This window comes from Pocillopora damicornis, chromosome 14 (assembly GCF_964200805.1).
Source record: "Pocillopora damicornis chromosome 14, jaPocDami1.2, whole genome shotgun sequence".
Classification (NCBI taxonomy): domain Eukaryota; kingdom Metazoa; phylum Cnidaria; class Anthozoa; order Scleractinia; family Pocilloporidae; genus Pocillopora; species Pocillopora damicornis.
Window position 1 is genome coordinate 8,668,076 of NC_142683.1, and position 23,518 is coordinate 8,691,593.

Genomic DNA, 23,518 nt, shown 5'->3' on the forward strand with positions numbered 1-23,518 from the left:
TCGGGTTTTCGTGCTACTCACTCAACTGTCACAGCTTTGCTTAAGGCAACTGACTCCTGGGCATATCATATAGCTCGATATAGACATTGGACAATCAACGAAGTTATTTTCTAGATTTAAAGAAAGCTTTCGATACCGTTCCCCTGACAACATTCTTCGATCTAAACGTGACCTTCATGTTATATCTAGGAATTCATTAAAATGTTTTCAGTCGTATTTGGAGAACGATACACAACAATGCTCAATTGGTGAGTCCTTATCTGAGAGCCGTGTACTAACCTGCGGTGTCCCTCAGGGGACTATCCTCGGTTTATTATACATAAATGACCTTCCAAAGTGTTTTTTAAACAGTGAACCGACGATGTCCGCCGATGACACGCATCTCACATATGCAAATAATGAGGTAGGCAGCGTTGAATCATGTCTTATTTAGAACATATCAAATGTGCATACTTGGCTAAACGCAAACAAACTTTCTAAAACCAAATTTATGCGGATAGCATCTGGCCAAAGGCTAAATGCCGTTACTGCTTCCCCGTCAGTCACAATGGACGGTACTCGGGTGGAACAGGTTGTAACAACAAAACCATTTGGTGTAACAACTGACAACAAACTCAGCTGAAATTTTCACTTCGAAAAACTTGCCAAAAAGATCGCTTGTGGAATCAGGGCCATAAAACGTGTTAAGCACCTGGTTCTCAAAGCAACCTTGCGTCTTGTTGTGGAATAGCCTTCCTTGCAAGGGTAGGAGCGCGGAATCCCTCGGGTCGTTCAAAGGAGAAATCAGCAAAGCTCTCTAAGGCTGATGAATTGCCAGTGATTAAATAAAGTTTATTGAGATGATTGACTAAATTATTATCAAAAATAAAGTAATGTCTCGTAATAAGCACATGAAAATAGTGGCCGATGCTGATACATTAACAGGTATCGCAGCTGGAATCGGAAGTACCTCAAAAAGAGTCACTGACTTCTGATCCGAGTCCTATTTTCATCAACTATGTGCAGTTCATGGAGTTGTCAGCTTCTCTTGCAAAAAAATATCTTGAAGATTATGAAATTTTGCCAAACTATCAAAAACGTTTGGAAGATTCACAACAATTGTTCTTAAGTTTGGAGTCTTCTGCTTTCTTCCAGAGGGAGTTTCATTCTTCTCTAATGATATGGAAGAGAGGCTTAAAGAAGAAATTTATACAACTATTGTAGATTAAAATCCTAAACTTCAGCCAAAAGAAAGTCAATAAACAACTCTAAATGTTAATGATAGATAAAAAAAGAAAATGGCGAGATAGCAAATATGGTTAATGGAGCAATAATCAACGCAGCTTCATTTGATTGTAGAGGAATGATCTCGCAGTGGAGAAATACCAAGCTGCATATGAAAAGTATCGAGCGCATCGAACAAAGCTTCTCTGTTGAAAAGCAACCTATGATAGTTTTAAAGATCAGGCAAAACAAGATTTCACGAAAACTGACCATGTCTTAGAACTTTACAATAAATTTCATAAAGATGAACTGCATTTGGGGATTGAACCACAGTTTTTAGAGTTCTACAATCTGAATGTTCAACAAAAATAGGATGAGGGGATCGACGTTGGAGCTGGAGTTCTGGTTTTGGGATTGGCTGTTATTTTTTTCTTGTAAACTATTTCAAAATGGAAAGAAAGCTTTCACGAGTTTATAATAGCCCTAAAAAGATATTGAAAAAGGATTGCCCCCAGTAAAGAAATTATTGCAAGAGACTAAATTCTCTGAAGATGTTGCAAGACATTGGTTGACAAAGCAGGCTATCTGGCAGATTTATTTGTCTACTCCGAAACACATCCCTAGCCCAACCCTTCCAGAAGTTGTTTCAGCTTTGAATTGCGAGGTGACTCCATTAACAGGAAAGAAAACTTCTTATGCTATTGAAGCTGAGAAGAGTTAAACAAGTTATTTGAGACCTGTTGGCTTGAAAAAGAAGAGATTGGATTGTTCAAATAATGTGAGGTGCTTGTATGCAGCTGGCCGAGTTGGATGGTGGTCAGAGAAGATCAATTGTGAATGAAGGAGTGCCAGTTCTCTGCTATCTGGAAAATGAACGTGGATTGTCAGAGAAGAGCTTCAAATATTTCCCCAATGAACTGAGCTTTCTCCCGATGTAATTCGTTGTGCCATTTTGATTTTTCGATTCTCAACTTCAGGGAGGGAAAAATCAAAATAGCAAAATGTGCTAGAATTCTAAATCAAAAAAGCAAAATCCCCCACTTAACACAAGCAGTATAATTGCTTTTCTTTCACGGAACATTGTTTTTTTTTTTTGTTTTTGCTCTTTTTCCACCTGGACTAACGGTCAGGGTCGGCCAGGGGGGGTAGTGGAATACCAATATACCCGAAAAAAAATCGACAAAATACCCCAAAATACCCCAAATTCCTCCAAATATACCCAAAAATAATCGAAGCTTTGAATACTTTATACCTGAAATTCAAAGAAAGTGATATACTGAATACCCATATTTAAGCTGCAATATACCGTATACCCGATTTAAAACACCCCTGAATACCGAATACCCAAAAACCCTGGCCGACCCTGAACGGTAAAGCGCCCGCTGTTTTCTCAGTTGATCGATGTTCCATTGAAATCTTGGCGATCGTCCAAGTTTGGTTTTGTTTTTACTGAATGGTAATCGAACCGATTCCCTGAATTTTCTATACTCTGGTGACACCAGCGACGTGCTCGTTCTTCTGCCACAGAACATGGATACATTTTATATGAAGGCAAGTAAAAACGTTGGGTTATTTCTCGACTCATCGACTGTCATAAACAAATTGCTGGCCTCAAGGAGTCCATGTGGAATATTTCTTAGAATTGTGAAATTTCCTTCTTACTGAAGGTGCTTTGAAGTATGTTTTGATATTATATATGGCATTGCTCAGAAATGTTATCCACTAGAAGGTTTCTTCTCGTAAGTGCTGTGATGTTCGTCCTACGTCGATTTGTCGAAAACGTGCTAATCAATTCAATAGCTTTTATTCCTATTCCTTTCTACAAACAGGTAATCAAACAGCCTCGAGTCTTACCAATGTTTACTTTGCTAAAACACATACTCTTGAAACTGACCGAGCTTTGATTGGTTATACCCACAACTTTAAAAAACCCCTGCATGATATTGAAATGAATTCTAAACCCAATGTTAGAGTATGTCTAGGCCTCAGTATAATGCAATGTACACTAAGAAATCATGGAAAATTCCTAATATGATCTGAATAACGTGTATGTAACAAGTCTAAATGTGATTTTGAGACAAAGATCATTCGATGATGTGGAGAAAGCCTTTTACCTCTATTAGTAACAGTAATAGTAATAGTGATATTGACGTGAACGAAAATGTGTATGATACGTTGACCAGCTGTGCTAGAAGTTCGCGGAAATCTCAACATATTTTTATATTTCCATACTCCTATATTATGGAGAACTCGATAATACTGATAGCAAATAATTTCAATCACAAACTCATTTGATAAGGACCATTGATAAGGACTACCCATTGTTATTACCTCAGTTATTATCACCATCATGATTATAATTATCATCATAACAATGATTGTTATTATTGTTGCAATAACGATAAGGATGATAGTCATTATTGGATCTACTCGCTCTTCGACCATCTACATCAAATTTACTACAAAATGCGACGTGTGTTATTACAAAGAGTGACAGCTTGCTTTCTTAGAAAGTGCGATGGTCTGTTATTACAAAGTGCGACAGCTTTTTTACATAAAAGTACAGTAGATTTTTTAATAATAAAGTGCCACAAATGTTGCTACAAATTACGACAATTTTATAACAAAGTGTCACAAGTATTGCAAAGTGTCACAGTTATTAAAAACTACTACTAAACAGTGTTATAACATAGCTAGCAGAGCCGCGCAATCAAATTCAGTATACGTAAGCGTGCTCAAAATCCCGATAGTGCACGCTGATAGCGTGAGCAAATCGCTTCGCCAGAAATTTTTTTTTTTTCGCGCGAGCGGCCATTGTTAGCGCCGGGAAAAATAATTCATTTCCCGACAATAATGGATACAAACAGAGACTCGGCCCACCAGTCCCAAAACGAAGACAATTTTCCGACCTTTTCCCTTTGGCTAGAGTTCTTACATGAGGCAGAAAAAGAGAAAAACAACGGAAAAGGAGACCCGGCATCAGCGCCGTCACGATTCGCTTCACTTCACTTAATATTTCGCTTACCGCGAACAATCACTTCTGATATTGTTGTCCGTTTTTCGCGTCGGATTTGATGCACAATTCCACCGGCTATGTTAGAAAACAATTGGTTCATGCTTTTAGCTGTGCACTATCGAGTTATGGAGCAGGTGGGAAGTTTGGAGAGCACTCAAGAAGCTAGAGTTGCCCTCGGCTATTGCCACGGGCACCTCTTACGCTTCTTTCGTGCTCTCCAAACTTCCCTCGTGCTCCAGAACTCGATAGGGCACGCTAAAGCATGAACCAATTGTTTACTGGCTTCTACTTATCGAAATTTCAATCGTGAGAAACGAGTGGCCGATTTTGGAAGCAGTCTCAAGACTTGCACTTTCGCAAATATTTCCAACACACCTACTGCACATACTCTAAACCAGCCTTAGTACTTGAGTCTTGTCAAGTGAAAATCTCACAGTTTTAATAAATGCGAAAATTGATTAAATTCTTTAAAATGTTTCCTTACGCACAAATTGAAATACGAGATAAAAGGCACAATAAACGTTCACTACAAAGCAACAACATAGGGTAGATCGAGGTGCAAGCGTCGGAGAAGTTATCAATAGCTAAAAATGTGCAAACTTGTGCATTTTTCTGATGTCCTCAAGTCCTATATTCCACTAACATCTTACGCTCGGCATATTTCATGGTGCCTCCGCCATAATTCTCGTAATGGTGAATATAAGGATTATGAATTGTTCGTTACGTCAGCATATTTAGTCTCACACCTCAAAGGTAGGGAAGCAGTATTTTAAGAACAATTTTTTTTCTCAATCTTATATATCAGGCAAGTTCATCCTGTGTCTATCTATTTTGCAGTGAATATAAATTGGCCATAGCCAGAAAAATTTCCCTATTTGATGTTTTGTCACAGTACATGACACTAGACACGGTTGCCCTTTTTTAAATCCCATTCCAATTTTTCTCTACCACTAACACGTTATAAATGCCTGGAAAAGAAAGTGTGTGTTTGATGGTGTGGAATAGCAGCCTTAAACGATTGCATTTAAAACTGATGAACATCAACTTCTAGAGTCTCATGGACATTCCTGCACATTAGCCCCTGAGGCTTAAGACCTTGATAGCTCAATAGCAAGTGCCAACTCTTTAACTTGATAACTTAAATGAATGCTAAGCTCTTAAGTTCAGTATTTACTCATTGTACCATGATATATCCCATGGCTTTGATGTGGTTCTCTCCATTATCTGTAGAGTAATTTTCCGCTTCGTTTCCACAACTGTTTGAGTCATCAGGTCTCCCTCCTGTACCGAATCCGATCCTCGAGTTGCATGAGGAACAGTGGTTCTCGTTGTTGCTAGCGATACCAATTCGAGCTTTGGAGTAACGCTCCTCGTGACCTCCTGCGTTGAACCCTTCCTGGTTACAATTATACTGCAAAGAGGCCTCAGAACCAAGCAGCGTCTTCCAGTAGTCACGACCCAGTGAAGTAGGGCGGTATTGTCCGTCAGCGATCAGTGAGTACAGAGATTCAGATTGCTTATTGATGACAATGAATTTGGGCTGTTGGCCGATATCCATTCCTAGACAGATTTGAGAGAAGGGAGTATTCCAGTAGGTTGATAACTTGGTTTCCTGTCTGTCGAATCCAGTTTCTCCTCCAGGGAGATTGTATTCTGTGTAATCGCTCCAGTGAGAACTGTTATAAACAAACGTTGACTAGGAGAGAATTCCAAAACTTACGTTCATTTCTTTTGTAATATTTATCGCATTAACGAACCAACCAGATTGAAACTAATTGACACGTCAAAATTAAAGTAGGTTTCAAAGAAAAGCTACCGATTCAATTGATTAAAGGGGAATAAGTTTCTGAAAAAACTGTGGTGCTGCGTCGGTGCGAGAGTACAACAAGGTAAATTGGTATTATCAACTGAGTTTTTAACGTAAAATGGCCATCGTTAAGAGCTTCAAAGCTGACATTTCGAGCGTTAGCCCTTCGTCAGAGCGAACGGAGAAATTGTGGGTTGTTTTCGTGTCTATATGCAGAAAATCGAGCTACGCTATCGGTGGGAACATGGTAATGAGAAAAACAATAAGAAAATTAGTTGAATGAAAAGCGGAGGGCCGATTTGAAAGAAAAATTTTGTTCCAGAAATTTGCGGCTTTCCGAACTGCCTAGATGTAGGTCAAGGCCGCAAACTGTCACATGCTGCTTGGAATGATAGGAGAGATCTAGTGACTGGTTTGAGAGCGTCCTTGTCATTTCTTTCTAGGTCGCGAAGGTGTTCTCGAAATCGGTCATCAAGTCGTCTTCTTGTTTCACCAATGTATAACTTTTTGCAACTAGTGCTAGTTATGGCATTAGTAGAGTGCACGTGAAGTGACGAGTAATCTTAATGGATCTCTCAGGTCTCGACATTTTCTCTACGTTATGCATATGGATGAAAGGTGAGGTTTTGTATCGTGTGCGAGCGCGTTCCAAAGTTCCAAATTGGTTATTAACTTGTAATAAACTTCTGACTGAAGAGTGGCTTATGTTTTAGTGGCGTTTGAATGAAATTAGTGGAGGTTGCGAAAAGATAGTACCAGTGTCTGAATAAATTTGAACTAATTGAAAGTTTCTAATAACGATAGATTTAACTGCGTGGTTGTGAGGGTGAAATGTGAGGGTGAAACAACGACAGAAACAGAATAGCTACGTTTATCGAAAAACTGGAGCATTGACTTGTAATCAGTCGATCAGTTGACTTGATAAGTTGATTTGATCATAGTTTTTAGAGCGCGCGGACACAGTGAGAGAACCAGTCTAGATCATCAAAAATTGCAGTGGACTCACTCTTTCCATAAGAACATGTAAGAAATGCTTGATATGTTTCCCATTCATTATCATCAATGAAAGAAAATCGGTGTGTTTCTTAAGATTAAAGATTTATAGGACGAGTGAACAGAATGGGGCTATTCCTTATAGTTCAAACTCCAAGTTATGCAGCAATTTGCACTGTGTAAGGTGGTTCAGAGAAAAAAACCAACATGTTTAGTATTACAGCTAGCCATTATCGCTATTAAACCATCTTTGTCTCGTATACTTTGTAAAAGTGCAGATCACGTGAAATCAGGAGCTCTGAAGCTCCCTCTGAAGGAAATTAAGGGTGAATACAAATATCAATAATACCAATTAAGTGACCATTTGAGCAGCGTCAAAAGATCATAATGAGACGATGAAGAAGAAGTCAAGGTGTGTTTGAAAAGTTCGTTGTTTCTACATATACATGAAAAAAATAAGACATAAAACAAGAAAAACAACAAAAAAAACACCTTGCTGCCGTCAATCTTCATGACTGGTGTCCAACCTCCATCTCCACATCCAAAATCTCCCATGTGGCAAAAAACGGGAACTGGGTTTGAGTCAAGAAGGAGTGTCACCACACCACTCTCAAGCGTCCTTTTCATTAAAAAAAACAATAACATTAGTTTATGGGTTTTTTTTTTACTTAAAAGAAGTTTAGAAGCCCAAGAGTTACACAATGCCTCAGAGTTGTCCTCGATACGCCGGCTGCATTGAAGCATCTCCGCCGTTGATGATCGACAGTAAATAATTCAATCGTTTACTTAAGTGAACAGGAAAGGATTGCTATGTGCGTAGAATGAGATTGTCATTTTCAATATTATTTGACGCAATTTGTATGGGGCTTTGGGTCTCCTGACGTTGAACGCTACTTATTAAAAAGAGAAAAAAACAACAACAACAACGATTATGATTAAAATAGCAACAGCAAACCCACCCAAAGAAGAGAAACAAACTAGAAGGTACGAAAAACTTAAGGTAAACTTTTTAACTGTCGGTAAATTTGTGAATCGTCATCAACTTTCCATTTTACTCACATTTGCTGATGATATTCATGCTTACACCTCCAAGCTGCAAAACGAAAAGATGATTGCGATTATAAGAAACTGTCAATTATTAGTTTTTTTTTGCGACACGATTATAGTGACTATGCTATTAAAACTTTAAAATTAATATCTGACAAGCAATTCTGAATTTATAGCCATGATACGCGATCACATTCCTCACACCATTCGTTAAAATTGAAGTCAGTTGAACGTTTATAAGTTAATACCTCCAACGATATTTCCATCCTTCTTGCTAAAATTTAACTAATTTTTAAGAATGCTAAAATAATACCTTACACAATACACTAGAGGTATTTACACTGCAATACTATTTAAACAACCATTGTTTACGTTAAATCAGAAAAAGCAAAGGGGGAAAATGCAAAAATTTCCAACCAATGTTGATCATGCCCGTCCTTAGTAATTGCAGCTTTTCAGGTGTCTCACATAAGTTTGGCAAATTTATTCTACTTCTCGTCGTCGAGTAATTGTGGCCGTTTCCAAAAATATTTTTCAGTTATTATTAAAACTTTTATTAAAAAATTTTTGTCTTTAACGTTACCCCAGCAACGGTCTAAGGTGGCTTCTAACTATCACCTTTACGGTTCCGTATTTCATACTAGAGCAGTAGTTGAGTTAAAGCAAAGCACAGATATGATCAAAATTATTTGGAAGGAATTAAAGCCCCCTTAACTCTACAGATTGGTCAATCCTGAGTGGCTGCTTTCAGTTGATCCTGAAAACCCAGATTTAGACTAAATTCCATAATTTGCCCTCCCATACGAGACGAGGAGTACTCGTTATTTTTCATGACAGGTATCCTTTACTCCTTGCCTAGGAATCAAGTAACTTAAGTAACTTTGAGACAGCTATACGTTTTCGGTTGAAACGTTCAAAAGGTAAACTTGGGTTCTCAAGCAAACCTTCACTACCGTTATTTTTCCCAAAGAAAATGTTTTGATTTACGTACGTTCGCATTCTCGGCCATTTCCGGTGAATCCGGGCTTACAGTCGCAATTGTACGATCCTTCGGTATTATCACAGATGGCATTAAGACTGCAGTTATACGACCCTTCAGCACACTCGTCAATATCTAAAAACATTAAAACAAACATGAACACAAACATCAAAATCAACAACGGAAATAGTGTACTTGACAAACGGCTGAACTACAGCATCTCACCCATTACCTACAAGTTTGGTTACCAGCTCAACTAACACCCACCTGCTCATTTTTCATTTTCATGACAAAGCTTTTGTTTGATTTTGTATCTTTGTTTGTTTTGAACGTTTATTTGGTTTACACTGACATATCATATTTGTTTCTTAAATGCATCAGCCAGTTCGTTTAGCCCCAACGGTACTTTCTGAAAATAAAACCTTTAGATCTTTTCACTAATCAACTAGATACTTATATCCCGATCAGTAAAAAGGTAAACTTCGGTTCTCAAGCAAACAGTGCGGTTTGCGTGCGGTTTTTTGCTACTTCTGTCTGTTAGGGTTGATTTCACTCTTCTTCTACGCTGCATTTCTATGCTGAAAAATTTTTTGTCTCTATTCGTGAAAGCCTTTTGAACCTTTTTGTAGACTAGTTTTGTTCCAGGAAACAATCGATTACCTTCGCATTTGTGCCCATTTCCAGTAAATCCAGGTTTGCATGTACAGGTGTGGGATCCTTTGGTATTGTGGCAAATTGCATTTTGACTGCAATTATGTAAATGCGTAACACACTCGTTGATGTCTAAAATAAATGAAAAAAGAAAACAGCAGATGATCAACTTGTAAAAGCAAAGTTTTTTCCTCATTAATTATTTTGATTTTGACAAAATCTTAATAGTTTCTCGGTAACCTAAGTCGTAATGCTGAGAACTGAACCTTCGCAGTCTCGGCCATTTCCAACGAATCCAGGTTTACATGTACAGTTGTTCGACCCGTTGGTATTGTTGCAAAAGGCATCAATACTGCAGTTGTGTAACCCTTCAACGCATTCATCTGAAAGAATGAAATATTCAATCATTAATAATAGAACTACTTGTGAGTCGTCTAGTGACCCGCCATCTATCTGATTTTACATCATAAAGTCTTTGTATGGTCGCACACACCGCTTATTTATTTTCTTTTCAATAATTATCAAATTAAAATAAGAAACAAACGAAAACGCTTGAACAAGTAAATTAATCAATAAAGAATGGTGAGATAAAAGGACTGTTTCAGTGTTCTGTCTATGAAGAAGGAAAACTTAATAACTTTGATAAAATAACTGAAATACTACAGCTCCTAATTGGTCAAAAACCTATCGTTTATCGCACCGGTAAAGCCATAGTTATTCCATAAAAGCAACAGACCGCACTTTATATCGGTTTACCGTCGGAACTATTGTTAATCACGAGGAGGTGGCGATAGAAAGTTAACTGAAAGTAAACAGGTAGAAAGTGCGGTTTGTTGCTTAAAGAATCGACTGTCCAACACAAGGTCAGTAACCATTTCATTTTCCTGAAAAGGAACCTAACCCTAAATGCCTAATGAAGTAATGATTGTATTATTTACCTGTATTAAAATCGGCCTCACAATTCTTTCCTTTAAATCCAGCTGGACACAGACAGCGAAAACCTTCTTCATTAAAACCGCTCTGGCATGTACCGTTGTTTTTGCAAGGGTTTCCCACACAAGCGCTCTAACGCAGAAAGGCAATTTCAGTGAAAAACGTTACCCCTTCGAGACCGAAAGTTTCCTATTCATATTTCTGCTTTATTTACATCCCCAGTAATCTACTTTGATAATAAAGTTCACGTTTTGATTTAGCTCTCAATAGTTTGTACCGCAACAAATATCTAGGAAAGGGATTCAAAAAGATAGTAAATTAAGTGATTTTTTTCTTCCCAGGATGAAAACATGATTTCGCGACATTTGAAAGAATCGAAACAAACCAACAAATATCATTGCAACAGCGAACAAGATTCTTAACGTAAGTAAGTAGTAATGAGACATTCACCTCTACTGCATGGTAAGAGAAATTCGTGTTTGACCTCAACTCGTGTACACGCCTTTCGTGGGTAGCATTATTCAGTTCACATTTGTAGTTTCCATTCACATCTGGTTGTTTCTCAAGATTAACACTGACACAGTCTGGGTCCATAAAACACATCATTTTACAAAACTGCTTCAGCGTAACCTCAGCAACACGAATCACGTGATTTAGAAGGCGACTGCCGTCAAATGCTCTTTCAGGCCTAAACTCTAAACTACGACACTGGTCTGCGTCTTAACGGAACAGAAATATTTAACAAATCAGTAAATACTTCGTCTGGCAAAAATGATCATCAAACATGATCAGTGGAAGACGTAGGAGCATTTTAGTTCCCGATCAACTATTCTGAGGCTTCTCTCCCCCTCTCTTGTATGGAAGCGTAATCTATTTACGCTTCCCTAATCTCTGACATGGGAATTGGGGGCTACGCGATCAGACTTTCCTCTTCCCGTTTGAACAATTAATCTAACACTGCACTTAGGGCGGGTGTCTAGACTCCTTAATTACATAGATCTCTTTTTCAAATATAATATTTATTATTACAAAAAATAGGAATTTTTACCACTCACTGAAGTCAATAAACAATGAGGATTACAGTTTGATTCTTAAAATGTTAAATATAAGGACGCTGGTACTACGGAAGGCAAATTTTCACCGAATTTTGAATTTGAAAACATAGTCTGAAACAACACAGGCTAGATTGAAGTTTGTAAGATGGCGAATCAAAAGAACTTAACCTTTTAGATCCTAAACCACCAATTTTTGGAGGAAGGCATAGTTATGGAAATCAATGAAAAAAACGTCATCAATATATCGTTTGTGTATGAACCTAACTATGTCACTAATTTAAGCAGCAGTCTAAAAAGTATTACAGCCTAGTGTCTTGGGCTGCAGATATAGACTTTGACAGAAAGGAAAGACCACTGTTTTGTAATCTCTTTTGCGCTTTTCTCAGCAGTCTTTGTCTGATTATTGTTTAACTCTTTAACATATCTGATCGAGGAGCCTATAGAAGTCGCCGAATGGTAGAAAATTCCAGTCGGTAAAATCTTAATTACAAATGAAAACATTTTCAGTTCCTGCGGGATAAAATCAAAGACATCAAGCAGCTAAAACGCTTTGGTAATATGTTACTGCAAGAAACTTCGAGAACTAGGCTCAGTTAAATGGAGACTTGGTTAAGGGTCCTTTTCTTGTAGCTAACATCTTGGATGGCTCATCTCGGACGTGCTCGACGATCACGCGGGAGAAAATAAAATCAGGAACTTACCCATACATTATAGCATAGATTCAACGGCTTATGTGAACGCAAAGAGAACAAAAGATAATTTCCATAGGAATCTCCATCGTTTCTTTCGTCAGGAGGTTAGTTGTAACAATGACAATAATAATAATCATTATTGTAGTAAAAGTAACACTAATAATAATCGTAGTACTAACAATAATAATAATAATGACGATGATATAGAAAATAGTACACATTATTGCTTGTAGAAATGGAATTTTTCTTCTTGTGTTCAATTGGTTATCTCACGAGTGAGCGCATACAAGTAACATTGTCTTATTCTGTTTACTAATAGATAAGATTGGCCTCCGACAAACGACCTTAGATTGAGAATCTTGAACACTTACTATTCATTCGTCGACATGACAAAATGGTGCGAAAGGCGAGTGACGCGTTAGCAGCTTATTGGCGATATTAAACACACATAAAATATTATCGTAATTTTACACAAGTTCAGTTACGGATTTCATAGGGTTTAAAATCCTTGTAAAACACTGCAGTTTTCTCAATGAAAATAGATAAAAATGACGGAAATCAAATTCTTTTTGGGGAAAATAAACACCATTAAACCTCAGGGAACAAATCCAACGCGATGCAAACTTTTGCTAACCGCCCTAAGGGCCAAAACTATATATCGATTTCACTCGGTAGAGAATGAATCCATTCCAATTTTTACGAGGGGCAGCCTTCTTGATAACCAGCGTCAACTATTCGAGTTACAACAAGTCTAAAATGGAGAATAAGTTGGGAAGTCACCACAATTACATTCATTATCTCGAAAGTAATCTTAATCAAATTTCAAACTTTAACAGCTGCCAAGTAATTCTTATCGAATATTGATAAGTGCAATTTGTTGTTATTTTCCATCCATTTCAAAATAAACTGACAAAAAGGTTATGCTATTAATAATTGATCAACAAATAATTGTAGAAATTTCTTCTACAGATATCTTGGAGTTCAAAATGAGTTTTAACTCAGCAGGAATAGTCACACTGGATATTTGGCTCGCGGTTAAAAAGAAGGCGTTCTTTCCAAGATTGGTTATTGTCAGGTAGGAATATGTCGCTGAGAATCAACAATGCATAAGCAAATCCGTTTTTATGTAATTTACTCGGGGTAAAACCCATCAGAAAACCTTCCAACTACCATTTACATCACAGAAGAGTGCGTTGAGAAAATCACATTTTTCTTTTTAGTTTTTAAAAGCAACTCTCTTTTCCAAGATATTAATGTTGTCTACTGAGCTGCCTGATATTGTAACCTTTCATCTAAGAGTGTTGGTAAACAAATGCCACGAGCAACACGAACCCTCCACTTGTGATGCTTTTTTTCCATTTTTGAAAGGAATATTCTTTATCATAGCCTTAGGCTGTTGAGCAAAAAATGTTACGCTCGCCTTAAGTCTGGAGTCATTTGCTGCGTTTTCAGCTTAAGGGTTAGAGGTGCAAGAATTTCCGAATGATATCAGCGATAACTTCAAGCTTCTCCTTCGAAAGCAATTTAAATTCATGTAAAAATAAATTTTTATGACAATCATTAATTATGTTCCCGAATTTTTTTTTTTCAGTTTTTCATTTCCTCTAGTTGAAAAGTGACAGTGCGAAAAAGTGTCAGTAATTGTTAGTAAAACTACATAAGTAAGTGGAAGGTTACAGAAAACGTTGCTGTTGTCACATTTGGATCATCTTTTTTGCAAGGTGTTGTGGATCCTAACTAAGGTGCTGACGTAGTACACAACTTTTATCTTGTGAAGGTAAACTTTCCCTTCTTTAAGGACAACTCAAAATAGAGCAGAAGGAAGCAATTGATGAAGCCACAATTTTTAGTCACAATTTTTGCGATCAGTTAGAAGTTACGCTGAGATTTACCTTGTAATCCGACTGCCCTGGACATCATCAGGAAGAAAATTATCAGAAAAACACAGATACAAACGCAATGCATGTCAAAAAACACAACTTCAAAAATTTACTTGTGTTCTGAACTAAATGCAGAGCCGGATCTGACAAGCTTTTCAAACCAACATTAAATCTGATCTATGGTTTATTTTTTTTTGTTAAGAGAGCTTCTTTTGTCACCCATAGCCAATAGGAATTCGTCTGTTGCCAATCACGACCCACGTGAATTGTGTCAAAACGGCCGCCCATTGTTTGTTCACAGCTGGTGAAGTATGGTTTTATTACTTTGCTAATGACTACACACCTGCCTTTCTGTTCCACTTCTTTTAAAAAAAACCTTCCTCGGAACTTGCCCCGTCACCGAGTATTTCTGCTTGGTTTAAACGCAACATACTTGATGGTTACTTACGTGATCTTGCGGTGCATTTAAAACACTAGTCTCCAGCTGTCCTAATTGTCGAAGCCGGAAGGTTTCTGCTGGGAGAAAAAAAGGAACATTTACAAAATTTTAAAAACAAGCAAACACGTTATATATCAGCCCACGCTTAGTGTAAAAGCTACTCTATTCATAAGAATAATACCAATGTAATTGAAAAAGGACATTTTGGAATTATCGCACAAGACGAACACTAATAAAGAGGATAATAACTATAAACCTTTCACTACTCTATGCTCCAATATTTTGAAGTTTGATGCTATCTTCATCTTTGTTCTTTGTTTTTTTCCTCCGTTGGTTGGCAGATATTTTCCATCTCACGTATTTTCGCATCAGCTTTTAAAGCCTGGAGGCTGAAAGCGTACTTTATAAAGAAACGCATTTGAAGCTTCGACTGAGCGAAAATCGGACTAACTCAGTGTAGATTCTTCCTCGAACAATTCTTGCCAGGTTCAGAGAACTTTTTTCCAGAGATTTTCATAATCTCATATTATCTTATGGGTGTTACTGACTAACTACATTGGTGCTTTTCATCGGTGCACATCAAGTGAATGTAACATCCCATCCATTACTGCGAAACTTGGATAAGAATTAAGTCATAACGAACGCGATTAACAATATCATCCAAGTTGCTAATGGAGATGTATACTTGAGTGCTAACTGCAAATTTTCTCCCTCAAACCTTCGCTTATCGTTTAAATTTTTATGGCAGCTGCGTTACGTCTCTGAACCTGCTTTATGTGACAGAGCTAAACAAAAAAGACCGAAATCCCATCAGAATACCACCGATAATTGTGTCTGATCAATCACTGAAAAAGGTATTTCATGTTATATGTGGTGATATTTCTTGTTACCTTGAAGTCAGTTCATGACTGAATTTGTCGACTTTCATGCCACAAATGCGATATCAAGGTTACAAATTGATTCCGATATGTAATTTACACCTTGGTCTATTTTTAGTCCATAGGAAGGTCAGCTCAATATGAACGAAAAAAGTTATTTCAATAAAGCACGATACGAAGACAGTGTCTAATGCATTGTGTTTCAAATGGCGTCCCTAACTTTTTATTTTCCTAATGATGCAGTCGAGTCTACATTTTCTATCAGAGGGTTCCTCCCTACTCCCGGTTTTAAAGCTTTGGGCATTGTCTTATCGTTCCTCTCGCTAAATTATTTCGTGAATCCATTGTTGTGCTGCTGGAAAATTAGAGACGTGAGACGTGCAGCGAAGGACACAATGAGTAACTTGTTGTGCGTTTCGGTATCCACCACTTATTCTTCGTAAGTAACTGTGGATTTAAAACTATCAAAGTTGCTGGCTTGCTCATTACAACTGGCACTTCATGGATCAATTGAAAAAAATAAGTAACGAAACGAAGCAAGGAAACGCTATCCTGCGGGTGCCTTGGAAAAACTGGAGAAATTCGAGACTATCGATGAAATTAGACCAATGGTTTTCATAAATTCAAACACGCCTGCGGCAGAAGAACTGGTAAAGAGGGAAATATCAAAAGATGCAATGATTTATGAAGAAACCTTTATAAAATTGCTGGCGCATTTTTTCGACTAAGAGCAAACTGATTGAAAAGCTTAGGAAAACGGCTACTTCGTCAAAATAAAGATGATGCTTTCAGCATTGAACTTTGTTTTCAGTTATACTTAAGGTTATTTAGGGTCAAAGTATTTTTCCTCCCAAAAGGATCACTACCTTGCACAGTGGTAAGAGGTGAGTGGGGGGGAGATTAGTCTCCTGCTAGGGCCACCCTTGCCAGGCAAGTCAACAAGTAGAGGCCAGGGCACAAGAGTGACAACTCAGTTCCGTAAAAAGACGTAAGACGTAAGGAAACAGCAACTGAAGGAACCAAGACTACCAGGTGTAATGGGCTTTGAGAATGACGGGATCAAGACAACTAAAACCGAGCGGTCGATGGGATGGCGAAAGCAGACAAACGGGTATCAGTGGAAAACTTGGTAACGGAGGCGGAGCACGCGGCCAGCAGAGAAAAACAGGGTATGTTGTATAAGATCACTAAGATGATTTGCGGCAAGAACTCTGAAACCAATGATGCCCCCATCATGGACAAATAAGTCGACTGCTTAGAATAGAAGCAGAGCAAGACGCCTGGTGAGCAGAGTATGTCAGTAAGGTGCTGAACAGACCAGCGCGTGCAATAGAAGCTGACACTACAGAGGCAGAGGCAGAACTCGACATAAACACTGAACCGCCATCAAAGAAGAAACAGATAAAGTTATACGGTCTCTCAAGAAAAGAAAGACCCCTGGCCAAGATAACCTCGATACAGAACTGTTCAGGGTAGATCCAGTGGCTGGGGTATGGACACTTCAGTCCCCTCTTCACAGCTTTGTGGGTAGGAAAGAAAGTTTCAGATGACAGGTCAGAGGGAGCCATTCTAAAGATGCGAAAGAAAAGCACCCTGAGAGACTGCGACAACTGGCGGGTAATTACCCTCTTGTCAATTCCAAGCAAAAATCTTGACAATGATTGTCATCAAGCGGATATCAGATGCAGCGGAGAAAAATCTCAGGAAGGAATAAACAGGGTTCAGGAAAAGACTGAGATTGCTCCAACCAGATCTTCGCTCTACATAACATAATTTTGTGGACTTTTAAAAGTCATTTGATGAATTCAGGCAATCACATCAGTAGGAGAATACGAGAAGTCGAATCATTTTTTTTAATCATTATTTGAAAACAATTGTTGGATGAGGTTTTTGTGATCTCCGGAATAATCAAGGTCGGCTTTGATTATTCTAGATATCACAAAGACTGTTTCTAATAATTGTTTTATTATACACTGAACGAAAAAAAGTTGGTCACGACAGTAAGTGGACTTTATTTCTAAACGTGTAAAAATATATAAATCAGCAAGCAACGCAATGCGCGCGAACTTGACACGATTACCCTTAGAAATCATGAACTGCGGTCAAACATGACATTATTACCCGTGACCTTGAGTTTCGTTCACATGATTATTTTATAATCTGCAGCTAGGTGACACCCCAGGTTCTGATTTTTGAAAATTCACTGTATGCTTTCGGCCAATCAGAAAAGAGATAGTGAATTGAATGTATAATAAACTGCATAAGTGGAGAAAAATAGAGTGCCAATTGGTACATGAACGCCTTAAGTAATTGGTCAAAACTCAGAAGGTTAAAGTAATTACAAGCAAACAACAATAACAAAAAGGTAAATATCAGTATTATAGAAGTTCGCGCGTTTCGGAAAATATATTTGGGGACTGACATTTAGAAATCAGATTCAGTTGATGAGCTATTTACTTCTCTCTTTTGGTTTGTTTCTCGCTGCATTTTCTAAAGCGCCCCATATAAGTCGCTTAGAACCTCTACGTTAAAAGGTGATCATTTATTTTCATTCCTGCAATTGGGTCGCTACAGGCTAAATTTCATTCCTGTCCGTTCATGGCAATGAAGTGAAGGTCGATTTCGTCACACTGGCTTCGGGAACATTGCATTGGAGATCCACTAATCGAATTCCAAGCGACATGCATGGGTGGATCTAAAAAGTTGCAGGTTGCTGCAACATACCGGTATCTCACATCACCACTTCTAGAACTCCGTGTTCTTACTTTCTACCTAAAATACAAAAACCTAAAAACCCAAGTCCACACATCGTCTTCGCCTGTAGTTTCCCTACCGAACATATTTGGCGCTCTTTTGAAAAAATTATGGCACCTGATGTCAAATCTTTACCGACCCTCTTCAACCTTACCTTTCTTGCAATTGGGTAAAGTTCGACTCCCCTTTTCTCCTAGCTAAATGATTCATGGAAATTGGGAGGGTGCTCTTTTTCGCTGGCTATCATTACAGGGCTCTCATTGATCGCATCTACACTCAGTCGTTCGAAAGGGTTCTTAAATCAGGTATTTGCCTGATCGACATTTTGGAGAAGGCAATAAGTGTGCTTCAAGTTATTTTTGCACATTTAACGTTGTTCTAAAGAACTACTAGGAAAAAGTTTTACTCCACTGCAAAGTGCCCGCCTTATCTATTGGTTATGTTGTCTCAACATAACCAATAGGTTATGTTGAGACATAGGTTATCCGTTGTCTAATGGATATATAACACATAGGTTATCCGTTGTCTAATGGATATATAACACATAGGTTATCCATTGTCTAATAGACTTACCTTGCATTTTAGCCCACGCCCTCATTTAAGCTGGCTCGTTTCTAGATGTCTCCTGTGACGTAGGTTACGTTAGTTTAATGTGAGATAAGGAAAGTGCTTTAATTAGGATATGTGTAGTACGATGCTGCCCAGCTAGAAACACTTTTCGCTGCTTCTTTAAATCCTAACAGATGCGCCAAACATGACAGCATATTCGTGCAATGCAAAAAATCTATCATAAATATTATGTTACGGTATTCTGATTCCAACATTAAAGATCCAGAATATGTTTCTCTATAATTTCGGACATGGAAAAGAGTGACAAGTCCTTAATGTTAGTTGTGATGGAGCTGGGGACTTCTTCAGAGGATTAAAGGATTTCAACCAATCATCTATTGGATACATTACCTTTGGGGTCATCAGTGGTGGGTGATTCCTTCGATGATGTAGAAACTTAGCCTTTTGAGAGCATATTTTTACCTGCTGAAGCACAATTTCTACTTTCCTTGCTCCTTAGTCGATGGTATGATGAGGCTCTATGACTTTTTTTTTCGGAATGAAAGTCAAAGGCCCTGCTAAACTTTTTTAAACTTTGAAGGAAATTGTGGGCAAATCTTTTCATGGGACTGTTAATGAGCCTGATATAGCTCGACCCCAAATCGGTAAGATACACAGCACGATGATTGACTGACACAAATTTTAGCCGCAAATTTTTTTTTTTTTTTTAACAACTGACTTAATCTGACTGTAAACTGGCCACCATAAAGAGTTTCTAAAGCTGTCACTTTGAGCGTTAGGCCTTCATCAGGGCGAACAGGTGATCAAGGAACACTTTCCGACGTTTGCAATCCCGGAAAATAACTTACTAGTTGCTGTGGTTAAAAAAAATCCATCCCATTCCTATGTTTTGAGTTGTTTCCATTCCCTGTCAGGAATCCCCTGTTCCCACGACAAAGACAGGCCAATCCCGGTCCTTATTTTATCCTACAGGACCCACGATACATATCTGCATTCAGAGGATCTTTAGAGCAATATTTGCCATATCGAATGGTACCAGTCTCAACGTGCTTGTGGAGCAACTATGTTCGATAGTTCTAGGTCTGTCATATATTTTCTTCACCCCAAGAACTGACAGCAGATGACTCGTTCTAAGACCCTACCGACCAACATAAACGATAGGCACTGGGAAGGAAAATGGCCGACAAGATGTCGTCGACATGGAGAAGACTTTATGTCGATAAATTAAAGGCAAGGATTCGATTAGATTTCACTCTTGCAAGTGGACAATCATTTAGATGGAGGGAAACAGCGCCTGGGGAATGGACAAACGTGTTATCAAGCTACGTGTGGACCCTTAAGCAGGACGAGAGTGATATTTTGTATCGTGTCTACGAGTCAGTTGTTGTAAAGAACAAACGAATTTTAAAAGAAGTTCGTAAATGTCCAGAACACAGTGTTGGTTGTTACTCAACTGAAAAACTGCCTCAGTCCGATGTATACGAGTGCATTCTACGAGATTACTTTCAGCTCGGAGTCGAAACTGAATCGCTCTACGACGAGTGGAGAGCCAAGGATCCTCACTTTGTCAAAGTTTCAGAGAGTATGCAAGGCGTTCGAGTTTTACGACAAGACCCAACAGAAACTCTGTTTGCGTTTATATGCTCATCAAACAATAATATCCCACGGATTAGCGGAATGGTTGCAAAACTTTGTCATGATTATGGAGAGAATCTTGGAGAAATTGATGGTGTTTCATACTATAGTTTCCCTGACATGAAAGATTTGAATGGGCCAAGAGTTGAACAGCACTTGCGAAGTATTGGGTTTGGATATCGAGCAAAATTTATAAGTCAATGTGCAAGCTACATTCTTGAACATTATGACAGTAAGTGGTTGGAGACCCTAAGAAGTGTGCCATATGATGAGGCCCATGAAGGTGAGATCTTATGTGTTAGACTTGTGTACTGTAAAGCTGGAATCGACCATTTCTATGCATACCAGTCACTTTAAACCTTAATATCAGCTTGCTTATGTCTTTATTCATTCATGAAAAATCAGTTTGATCAACTGATTCATTTTAATATGTTACTTCTGGCTGGTTAGGTCCTTCAGCCCATATGTGAGGGTAGTAGAGGGGGTCCTGACCTCGTTTCACACACATATAATTTAAACAGAATTTCACATGTCAGGGTAAACCTCAAATGTCTCCTCTTGTGTGCAAGGTTTCAGAGAAATGTTGAGGTTTTCTCTGAATGAAGTACAAAAATTCACAGTTTATGTATATTTTAGGAGCCAAATTATGGCTTATGCTAGTTTATAAATGGATGAATTGCTCTTGCCTTTTGGTAAAATGCAGATATCACATATTAATTCATGAGTCAGCTACAAACTCTTTGCCACCCTTATATGTGCTTGTGGACTTGGATTGCACAATCCACCTCAAAATGCTCAGCCTTATATACAATGGAAGCTCACTCAACCTTTTAACTTCCAAAGTCTGACTTTTTCCCTCCAGCTGCTCCATATTTCCCGCTGGTTTGTTAAGGGAATGTTCTTTGAGTAATTATTTGCTTATTCTCATCACCTGTTTGATGTCTAATGTGTCGATATAATTTGTAAGTAACTTGTCATCACTTCTGAAAGTGAAAGGGTTGTGAGTATCTCTTAGAGGCAGAAGGGTTAGTTCTGTGGGTACATTGCCAATAAGGAAATGTTTAATATGTGTCCTTTGATGTGAAACGTGTGGCCACCATTTTAGATTGGAGTACTATGTAATAGAGAGATATGTATTTTTGCCCATAATTACCAAACTCAAATATTGTGGCTGGCCAGATTAACATATTACATGATTAACATATTACACCAACTTGTGCTCTCCAAAAAGATGCTTGCATTTTAGGCCTTTGGTGGTAGCTTTCCAGAAGCATTCTACGTGTTTTGATAGATTACACAGAGAAGAACTAAAATCACTCCTGATCTAATTTAACAGGGTGAACTAAAACACTGTTGTTGGTACCCAGACAATTTTTATATATAAAAGTATTCCAATTTTCAACTTGTCAGCTTCATCAACTGGTGCTGTTTTTGTTTTTGTTTTGTTTTGTTTTTTTTTTAATTGCAAAAACCAGCGCTTTGTAAGCTACCAGGTGTGGGAGCCAAGGTTGCGGATTGTGTTTGCCTAATGTCATTGGACAAACATGATGCTGTTCCAGTGGACACACATGTGTGGCAGATAACTGCAAAGCACTACATGCCCCAACTTGCAAGGACCAAGTCTCTTACTGCCAAGGTTTATAAGCAAATTGGTAAGTAGACTAGAGTGTGAATTGTTTGGGGTGAGGAATTCATGAATTTTTGTATGTATTGATTCTGCGGTATGGCTGTATAGGAAAATATTTGACTCCAGAAGTCTCCTGATCCAAAACATATTTAAAAGTTTCTGCAATTGCAGGTAATGATTCATATTGAGCTTGTAAATCAGTTTATGCCACCTTTTTTCTTCAGGTGATCATTACAGGGACCTCTTTGGGAATTATGCTGGATGGGCACAATCGGTAATGGTTTTTGCATCACTATTTCTCCAAAATCATAAGCAACAATACTGAACAATGGTAGAAATTAAATCTATTCTTTAGGAAATCAGGGTACTTTTGTTAAAAATTAACACCATGCATCTATGATGCTCATGATCATGCAGTGCAAAACTCTGATATGTCACATAAAATCTTTTCACAACAATAGTAAACAATTAATTTGTAAATACCTACAACCACGCTGTGTCCTTCTTTTCTCTGTTGCAGGTTCTTTTTGTAGCTGATTTAAAGAGATTTCAAGATACTCAGACTACCAGTTTAACAAATTTAAACTCAAAATCTGCCAAGGTAAGGAATACTCAATTTGCTCTACATAATGAATAGAGAATTTAGAAAAGACAACGATTGATTTTCCTGTATTAATTTAATTGAGTGAATCTGTGTTGGTGAAAGCGTCGTTATGTTTGATAGAAACTTGAAATTCAAGTGTAAAGACTAAAGTATCTTATTTTTAATATTTGCCTTAGAGGTCTATGGAATCCGACATACCGTCAACAAGCAGCTCCAAGCGTCCCGCCAAAAAGAAAAAGAAGAACCGGATATAGGCTAAAAACAAAGATTTATTTTCCACTCGTCACTCTCTTTCTGAGATAGTACTGAAATCTAGTCCACGCTAATCACGTTAAGGTTCTCAAGTTCTCCTACAACTGATAGAAACCGAAATAAGTAAACATTTAGTTGGATATCACTACGTAAGAGATTATAAACTGTTCATAATCTCTTGCTACTTAGCCATTTAAAGATGGTGGCTTCATTTGTCTAGATATTTTGAAAATTAGCCATTTTATCACCTTTTGGAAATAGAATGCAACGTACACCATAAAAGATGTTGAACTACGTTCGTCACCCAATGAGCGGAGTCTTGAGACTGGAGAGCATTCATTGAACTAGGTTTCTTCACTTTCGTGCCGTAGAATATCGCCTTTATTGTATGACTTATTGGATGCCACACTCCAATAAAAGCTGCATACTCTTCCCCCTTTAAAAAAGTCTATGTATTTCTTTTTAAAAAAAAATTATTTCTGCATAAAGCTTGCCTTCCCAGA

At 38.0% G+C, this 23,518-nt stretch overlaps 2 protein-coding genes and 1 long non-coding RNA gene across 5 annotated transcripts; 2 read left to right on the plus strand and 1 right to left on the minus strand.

Moving 5' to 3' along the window:
- Positions 1-5,218: 5,218 nt before the first annotated feature.
- LOC113676745 (uncharacterized) lies at positions 5,219-14,407 on the minus strand. The gene is made up of 9 exons (XM_089193001.1): positions 14,269-14,407; positions 11,080-11,348; positions 10,635-10,761; positions 9,963-10,079; positions 9,706-9,828; positions 9,058-9,180; positions 8,079-8,112; positions 7,512-7,638; positions 5,219-5,915 (listed from the first exon to the last, which is right to left on the minus strand). Exons 1-9 carry the CDS (start codon positions 14,339-14,341, stop codon positions 5,394-5,396), a joined length of 1,515 nt encoding a protein of 504 aa, XP_089049127.1. The 5' UTR covers positions 14,342-14,407; the 3' UTR covers positions 5,219-5,393.
- On the plus strand, positions 5,583-14,442 carry LOC149034304 (uncharacterized). Of its 3 annotated transcripts, none has more exons than XR_016182712.1 (4): positions 5,583-5,713; positions 10,971-11,052; positions 13,346-13,451; positions 13,968-14,442. It is a non-coding gene; the product is annotated as an uncharacterized LOC149034304 (long non-coding RNA). The 3 variants fall into 3 exon arrangements; XR_016182714.1 differs by lacking the exon at positions 5,583-5,713 and adding an exon at positions 7,697-7,831 and having other exon boundaries at positions 13,968-14,104; XR_016182713.1 differs by lacking the exons at positions 5,583-5,713; positions 10,971-11,052 and adding an exon at positions 12,642-12,782 and having other exon boundaries at positions 13,968-14,104.
- A 5,269-nt stretch (positions 14,443-19,711) lies between these two features.
- On the plus strand, positions 19,712-23,461 carry LOC113675731 (N-glycosylase/DNA lyase). Its single transcript, XM_089193022.1, has 5 exons — positions 19,712-20,815; positions 22,008-22,184; positions 22,384-22,433; positions 22,680-22,760; positions 22,940-23,461. Exons 1-5 carry the CDS (start codon positions 20,074-20,076, stop codon positions 23,015-23,017), a joined length of 1,128 nt encoding a protein of 375 aa, XP_089049148.1. The 5' UTR covers positions 19,712-20,073; the 3' UTR covers positions 23,018-23,461.
- Positions 23,462-23,518: the final 57 nt, after the last annotated feature.